This window comes from Orbicella faveolata, unplaced genomic scaffold, assembly GCF_042242905.1.
Source record: "Orbicella faveolata isolate gen_17 unplaced genomic scaffold, um_ofav_v1 contig_1, whole genome shotgun sequence".
In the NCBI taxonomy this organism is placed as follows: Eukaryota; Metazoa; Cnidaria; class Anthozoa; order Scleractinia; family Merulinidae; genus Orbicella; species Orbicella faveolata.
The window spans coordinates 24552558-24561535 of NW_028301536.1; the positions used below are offsets into that span (position 1 = coordinate 24552558).

The window sequence follows — 8978 nt, forward strand, 5'->3', positions numbered from 1 at the left end:
ATGAAGGTAATATTTGTATTGCAAGCAACGTTACTGTTGCATTTAAACAAAAAATCTTTGAACTGATATCCCAAACCAGACTAGTATCGACTACTGTTTGTTAATACCTTGAGCTTGTGCCAAGATATGATTGTGCCTATGACAGCGCTCTAATCTTTGGTTCTACCTATTCGTGTATCAATTTATCTTTCGATCTGTTTATTTATTTATTCATTTATTTACTTGTTTGTTTATTTATTTATTTATTTATTTATCTACTTATTTTCTCGCATCATTAACAGTACATGCAAGAACAAGCCTAATGTAAAAGCGAAGGGTAAATAGGTTATCTATCTCTGAGGCGGGTCTTATCTTGCTACTTTGATAATAATGACAGTGAGGATTATAAACCTGACTTGTATAACTTCACGATCAACTTATGCCTTTTATATGGCGATCTAACCCTGCACGGCACAGTGAACACTTAGAAAGCAAAGTCAAAGCGGCGACCTGACCAAGAACAAAAGACTAACAGCTGTCGCCCACAGTCGCTGTCCACAGTCAGAAAAAAGGTTATAGTTTTTACAGTCCAGCCAGAGAAAGACAAATTTATCTATATCATCTATCAAATCAATCTATAGCTTTCCACCTAACCTCAACCTGACAGCTTGCCACCAAACTCCGATAAATTACACATGTAAAGTTGATTTCTAATGGTTTCTAAACGACTGAACCACGAAAATACACGCACACCCGAGCTAACGCCAAGCCCGGGAAAACGAGCCCGAATATTGAGTCGATGGTGCGAGCTTTTACATGTAAACTGAATCACAGTGCACAGTCAAGCAAAACTCATATGCAGAACCAAAGGAATCAGTGAACTAATACAATGAATCAATCAGAACTCGCAGCGACGTAGCTAGGGGGTCCTGCGATTCCCGTGACCCCCCCCCCCCCTTATGTAGTTTTTTTTTTTTTTAAGCAAACAACTGAAAACGCAGGAAAACGCGCAGAGCCACGACTGATTAAAAAAAAAGCATGTTAGCTCTGATTGGCCAAGGGAAGTTGAGGAATTTTTAAACGATTAATGGTCGAGTTCATTTAATTTAAGGCAAAAGTTCTTATTATAGAGCCTAAACTCTCTAAAAAGATGATAGGTGGTTATAAGTTGAGCTACAAGCAAAGCTTGCGTGCAGACGGTCAATTTCCTCTCTAACTCTGATAAGAAACAAACAAACAAACAAAAAAAACCTTGTGACAAAGAGGGTCAATGAGGCTCACTGTGAGTTAGCCGCGATTTGCCCACCTCACCGCCGGAAATGGTAATACAAACTAGACTATACTCAGGCTGTGTCACGGTTTCCGCATCTTGAAAAGTTACGTTTAGCCTAAATTCTTCAAGTTCGTCGTTTGTAATCCGTGTCAGTCTTTTCCATCCTTAACCATCCTCGTTCCTTTATGGTTTATTATTATCTCTTTGGTGTTCTTCTATCTTACTGTAAACTATTATTTTCAGCTACGTTTCCTCCAATCAGTTTTTAAAGTGTAATTTTTGCGTGGCCAAAACTGATACGGTAAATGAAGGAGTTCCTTTAATGTTTAAAACCATGGAAACGAGGGATATCATGTTCAGTCTCCTGACATCTTGCAAAATTGCGGGAAGATCACCACAGAGCGGAAATATCTTCAAGTAACACTAAGGAGAGATGGTTTAAAAATCGTCCTGGAGGGGCGAACCTTCTTTGAAGATCTCAGATTGAGTCTTGCACGATTTTAGACTTGGAAAACTAATGAAACACAGAAAAGTGAGATTCGTCGAAGAGGCTTCCGAGATCTCGAAATCAAATCAAACGTTTCTGAGACCCAAGAAGTTCCAGGTTCCAATCGCCAACTCCATGGTAGCCTGTCAAAGTAGGTGGTATCGGAAAGGAAATTTGCCTTGATGAAAACAGGCAGGTAACATCTTGTCCAGCAACTCCCGGCGATAATTTTTTTCATGCAATCTCCAACGCAACACTTCGTTTACAGACGAATTGTAAGAAAACATTAACACGCTTCCACTGGGATTGGACATGTAACCGTGACTGCAAAATTTTGAAAAGTGCAAGATTGTTTTTCTCAGCTCGTCTCGCAACGCACAAGCTGAGAGTTTGCTGACCTCGAAGGGTCAAGAGACCCAAAGGGACGGATAAATTATGAGAGTCTGGCTTTTTTATTGATCTTGGTGGAAGATTCAAACGAGTTGGATTCGTGCAGAGCCGAACTCCCATTCCAAATACGCACACCGTTTTTAAGGCGTTAAATTTCATTGAACATAAAAGGTAATTTCTACTCGTATTATCTCATCGATATTATGTAACCATGACCTTGAAAAAGAGCAAATTTAATTTTTCTCTTTTTGTTAACTTGATATGGAACTTCGCCAAAAAGGAAAGGCAACCCGTTTCACATGGTTCTAGTTCAACATCTTTCAGCTGCAACTTTTGCAAACAGGCTGAGATTTCAAACCGACAAGGGCAACTCTTTAAATTGCGACCTTTGCTATCAGAATGTATAGAATGCACATGCACTTTGAAATAAATTGACCAAGGTATCCGTTGCTTTGCGTGTTTCCAAAAAATTCCAGAATTTAGCTGTCGACGCTAATTAGGAACGGCTATGGTATACTAGGTAGTCTGCCTCAGTAACAAATATAATGGACGAGGAAAATCAGCAACACTCCCTCAGAGTTACCGGATTGGTTTATTGAAAGAAATTTACGTGCCTCAGCGTCGTTCGAATACACCTACATTACGTAAAGAAATTCGTGTTGTAGTTGTAATATCAATTAATATGATCGTCACAAAATAACCCATCTTTGACCTTTCGTTCCACTGCTTTCAAGAAAGTGACAGAATGCCTTGATTCCATGTCATTATCCCAGCATTGTCAATACTGGCCGTGTTATTGACGAGATGAAATTTAATGTTCAACCACTTAGCTAAAGTAGCGAAAGACAAACCGACAATAAACAGTTCCTCTTTGTTTCTCAGTGGAACCGTAACGTGATTTCCGTGAAGCGCATCGAGTGATACGAGGCGTGCTATCCAAAAACTGATGGTTGATTTCAGTCTGCCAACTTGTAATGTTATGTTCGCTAAATTAATAGTTTGTGACCTGAATCGACCACCGTCCTAACTTCCTACAACTGCGACACTTGGGGTGAGGTTTCCTGAGTGCTGTAATCAATGAGTGTAGCGAAGGATCTGGTTGACAACGACATCTTCTAGTTTGCCGTGTTTGTTGCTGCAGCGTTTTTGCAACAAATACAGCAGAAATAATTGTTAATACGGTATTTGCACTAATCGGATTCTATGAAGATTCCAGACCTTCCAGATTATTGTTGTATACCTTGGGCTAACGTGAATCCGATCGGGAAGATTTATGACGGCTTGATAAAATTTTAGCGACCGACTTGAATAACCTTACCTTGCTTTTGTTCTGCGCTGCGATGATTCATTTTGCCCTGGGAATTATAGAAAAAACACGACGTTAAAAAGGGTCGCCAAATTGCTGACCGACCCAACGGTAGGAGAAAATTGTACGCATCTTCTTTGCGCTGAAAAATGTTTATCGTAAGGTAGGATGGTTAGTACTTACCGTCTTATAGTAGCTTGCTTCAGTCCATGTACATAAACAGAGAAGTGACCAAATCACGATGAAGTCCCACGTACTACAAGATATCATCGCTACGGAGCTTCCTCTAGAGCTCATAAAACCAGTCTCACGAGAATTTGCCGAGATTTCGAGCAATTATCTGTGACTCGCCGTCGGTCTGCCAAATCTGTATTTAAACAACGCTGAAGGCCACTGAATGACGTCACATCCGCCGTTCTCCATCCGTTGTGGCACGTAATTGGTTAATATGTCGTGATGAAATAAAAATCTGTCAGCAGATGCGGCATAACTAGTCGAGGCCAAAAAAAATCATCACTCAACATGTGTGAAACGGTACTCGTTGGTTACTTTATTTGATTTGATCACGTTTATTGGAGAAAAACGGATGTAACCAAGAAAACAGGCTTTGGGTCTCCATAGAATTATCTGTGTATGATGAGTGGGAAGTGTTGAATCTTACAGAGCAGGAGATATAAAGTGTATAGAGTTTGCTTGTTTAGGTCAAGAACATTGGAGAATTTTCCGGTAGACTTTGCCAATGTATAAAGAGCAAACTGAAATGGGGTTTTATACCATATTAGATGGCTTTTAGGCCAAAGCGTTGAAGCACATACCGTTTATGGGAATTTAGGCGGCGACTCAAAAGAAGGAGTGGATCAGTCGCCCAGAGGGCAAGTGGCTGAGTCGGAAGGAGCTGAAAGGGTCTGCAGTCGGCCTCCGTTGGATGTGGAAAGGAGGCGTGTTAAGAGGATTTAGAAACTGACTGTAGGTTGGGAATGCCTCCGGTAGGCCAACGAGCCGGAATTCTGCCATGGCAACACAGCACAGCATCAAAAAAGGATGAGGTCATCCTGGTTCTCTTGACAGCATAGCATAGCTTTCATACAATGTACTGGGTCATGGTTGTAGGGTATTGACAGGGCCCGTCTGCAGTTAACTGAAAAATAACATTTTTTTTCATAATAGGCCACGTTCGATATATCAATATTCTAACATGGCTCCAAGGCTTTCAGGACAAAATTGCGATTTTTCTAAGTTTCTTTTGTCCCTCATTTACCAAAAGAGACTTGGATACAAAGAAAACACAACCAAATATAGAAGAGTTTGTCCTGAAAGCCTCGGTGCCAGGTTAGAATATTGATATATTGAACGTACTCTATAGTGAAAGAAGAAAAATCCCTCCCTCGGCCGGGATACACTTTGGTCATAGGGTCACTAACCAAAAAATATTCCTTGTTCCCTTAAAAAAAATTGATGACGTCCCGTAATTGCTCCCCTAGCCCTCTGGGAGGCCCTTATTCTTTGAAAAGCGCATGACAAGCAATATATCCCCTCTGCCACTAAGCAGAACAACAACAAGGATTTTTAGGCTAGAAATAAAAGAAAAAAATAGGTTTGTTCAATTAAATAATATTGAAAAACGTTCTTTGAAACAAAGTTCAATAAAATACATCAGAGCAAGCTAACTTATTCGTGAGCGGCAACAATGAGATATGGTGAAAGTTTATTAACCCCAGATGATAACTCGGATAATAACTCTTTCACTCTACGTGTAGGCTACCTCATGTAAACTTCTGATTTGCATCGGAGGAAGTTATAGATGAGGCTCTCATGATCATTGTAAGGGGCAAAATTTTAACGGAAGCTCGGCATGTCGCTGTCCGAATTTCGTCTCAAAGACTGACCGTAACTAAGGGCAGGCATTTCTCAGTCATTAAGCTAAAAGTGTTTTATTTCAGTCACCAATTCTCGCCCTTCGCTGACATAACATTCTCAGCTAACGAAACTGATTCCCAAACGAAAAAGAATTTACAACCTCTACAGGCAATAATTTTTCGGGTTTTGGATCGCTGCAGTGTACAGCGCATCGTCAGTTTTGAAAGGTTACTATGCACTGATCTTGTTAACTCATGACGTCTGGGCTTATCATAAAAGTCATAAAAGTATACCTTGCAAACAATTTTGACAACGTACTTTCTTCGGGCGGCTTTCCATTTTCTTGCTACAGTATATGCCACTGTGCTTGATCAGAATGTGAGGATATGGACAGAGGCACTGCCTGGAATCAAATGCAAATCTCAGATCTCGGCTATCAGTTCATTATAAAAAAAAATGTAGTTTCTCTGGTGAAAGCAACTAGGCTGCCAGTTATAAACTCAGGCGGTTTGAACAATTCTCAGCAATGATAGTTTCACGACTCGCGGCGCACGAGTGAGATGTAACTTTAGCCTATTTGGTTCCATTGTTTATGAAACAATCCAAACAGAAGCGATCAGTCGCAAAAAGGTTGAGATAGAGGTGATTTTTGCATGTACCGACTCCCAAGCACAACTCAGTTCCATTGCTTATACCAAACAGATTCGACTAGATATCTCGTGCGTGTGTAGGCTCGATTACCAGCCGCTGTTCGGGAAAAGAGCCCGCGTTCCTCCCCCGAACTCACGGCTGGACTCTTGGACTTGGCATTGTTAATTTCAACCAATAACAAATCTGCCTGCCTGAATCGAGCAGGCTGCATAAATTAGCTTTCTCGCAGTAGCAAAGGACCGCAAAGGAGTTGTGCGATATGAAGTGCGATCGCATTAGTGGGATATTTAACAAGTACCGTCAACTGATGAAATCTTGCCTGATCTAAAACATAGTGGCGTATACAACACGCAAAATGGTCAACAGACTTATACGTTAGAATCTATATTTGAATCATGTGGTGCCAGAATATGAGATAACGAACAAAGTAAACAAAGGGAGGGATAAACGCAAACATCGATTTCAAGAAAGAAAACACTCAGTCAAATTGATGTGTACCTTAGTCTTCTTGAAGAGAAGCAACATCAGTCTCTGGCGAAGCCAGACAAAATTAAATTTTTAAATGAGCCAAAGCAAACCGAACTAGCAAAACATAAACATGGTGTCAACACCATGCAGACCAACATATGTGTAACCTTTGACATGACAGTTGCTACAGCATAGTCAAACAGCTATGCTCTACTTTTTCTAAAAAAAAACTCTTCTATAGAACACAGCATGTAATGCCCTTCCGCGACAATAATGTGAAACAAAATAGGTTGGAGGGCCAAAGTTAAAAGAAGTGGCGAAAACCCCACAAATTTTACGAGCCGTGGGCCTGCCTATGATTGTCATCAGATGACATTTCCGGCCACCTCAAGCGCCGCAAGAAGTACATTATGAAGTTACGTCACAGACATGCTTTGCCGCTCACACGTCCAGCCGTCTCTTCTCGGGGAGGAACGTAGACCGGACTCGAGAAAGCGGCGGAAATCGAGCCTAGTGCGTGTGTCCAGAATAAATCCTTTGGCCCGAGTAACAATTTCGATATTCAATACTAAATTCGACAGTTTCTATGTAAATCCGTAGATTTCTTTATCGAAATTTGAGCATTAGTCATTCTGCTTGCCCAAATTATAGTCTGTGCAGTTAGTGAACAACATGTGCTTGAGTAAGACAGTCAGTTCAACACCTGTATAGAGCGAGGACTGAAGAGACATTTTAGGGAATGGGACATGAACAAAGAAGTAATTTATGTAAACTACTTCCTTTTGTCAAATAATTTAGATATTGAAGGAATGAGTTGTAGAGCAACTAAACTGAAATTTATTTCTTCATCTTTAGTTTCTTTATTCAACCCATTTTGAAGTCACTGGCGATCAGTTGCAACATGATTGGCTCTCAGCAGTGCCATTTGTTCACGAATCGCACTTTTTTCTCTTAATCGCATATTTTCCCCAGCGAATGAAATAGGCCATTTCCGAGATACCTTGTGCCTCTGTTTCAAAGCAAGTCCTCGTGCAAAACCTTTCATACGAAAATAAGTTTGATTTACATAAAATGAACCTGTAGGTGGATCACATTCTCGTGATGGTTTCGCACCAATACTCGTTTTGACACAGAGGCAAAAGGCATCTCGGAAATGGCCCGTTGCATTGGAACGCTAAAAGAAGAAGGAGAACACCGCTCCAATATTTCTGGAGATATTCTTTATTCATTGCATTACTGTTTTAGTTGCACTACTTATGACATCATCACTTTCCTAATTTGCATAACGTAAAAACGTCAATATGTCTAAAAAGAAAGAAGATATTCCAAAAAGGAAAACGCCATTCTTCTTTATTTTGAAAAATCTTTAAATAAGCAGTAATTATTTTTCATTCCATAGGCCCTTCAAATAGCCAATCAAATTGCTGAAAACCCAATGCAATTTATTTTTTAATCGCACTATTTTTTGCTCCACATAGCATATTTTTTTCTGTTTTGCATTCATAATGAGATGTAAAAGCGCGTTCACTTGTGCTTTTTAACAAACAGGTTACTGGGTGAATAAAATACTGGTACCGTAAATCTAAAGAGGAGGAGACGGGGGGCGCTTATTCGAGGGGGGCGCTTAATCGAGGCGGGGGGACGCTTAATTAATTTTTCCCAATTCGTGACCTAACATGAACATTTTTGTAATACATCATCTGCGCGTAAACAGCAACATAAGCTGTTTTTCGACATAAAAAGCTGATCCTAAAGTTTAAATCGCGGCACCGTTAGTACACACAAACCGAAACAATGTACTAATCTAAAACTACACGGCGAAAACTATACATCCTTTGTTGTCTCATTACTCGTTCACAAAATGGGGGGAGGGGAGGGGAGGCGCTTATTCGAGGAGGGGCGCTTATTTTAATTTTTGGCCGACTGGAGGAGCGCTTATTCGATTGGCGCTTATTCGAAGGGGGCGTTTATTCGAGGGGAGGCGCTAATTCGAGGATTTACGGTACTCACTAAAATCCTGCATGTGGGCAGTTAAACTGTGCGATTTCAAAGTGGATTTAATAAAGTGATAATTGATCTTTGTGTCGTGCAATTTTGGTCTGAAATCATAATTGTGATTCCAAAATCGAATCGAACTCGCGCTGCGCGCTTGTTCGATTTTGAATTCATGCATATGATTTCAGACCAAATTGCGCTTCCGGCTCAGTTCAATTATCATTATTCATCGATTGTAAACAAACAGCAACAACAGCAAAACACTTATAATTAACCAAATTCAGTACTGCACTGCACTTCTACATGACGCTGTGGATTTTAAATACCCAAGAGATAAATAAATACCCTCATTTTCTCTTGAAATATCGGTACCTCAGATAGGCTTTTGTGCGTTATGCTATTATTTCCCCACTAATATGCTCTACCTTAATGCTCTATTTTTCCACTAAAATGCTCGGTTTCCCCCCCAAAAGTCGCTAAAATGCTTTTTTAAATTGTAATAATTTTAACTGTTTCAACACAATTAACAGGTCAGAGTGCTTAACAAAAACGTGTACTTAGTATAACAAGTT

The 8978-nt window shown here is 40.2% G+C and overlaps 1 protein-coding gene across 3 annotated transcripts in view; it reads right to left on the minus strand.

Annotated features, from left to right (window-relative positions):
* The window catches only part of LOC110066444 (A disintegrin and metalloproteinase with thrombospondin motifs 2-like), a 35304-nt gene extending 31483 nt beyond the window's left edge, over positions 1-3821 (minus strand). For all 3 annotated transcript variants that reach the window (XM_089296780.1, XM_089296770.1, XM_089296775.1), the window contains exons 1-2: positions 3619-3821; positions 3448-3484 (exon numbers count right to left, since the gene is read on the minus strand). In XM_089296780.1, the coding sequence (XP_089152906.1) occupies positions 3448-3484; positions 3619-3732 (151 nt within the window). In that variant the 5' untranslated portion in view covers positions 3733-3821. The remainder of the gene's footprint in view (positions 1-3447; positions 3485-3618) is intronic.
* Positions 3822-8978: the final 5157 nt, after the last annotated feature.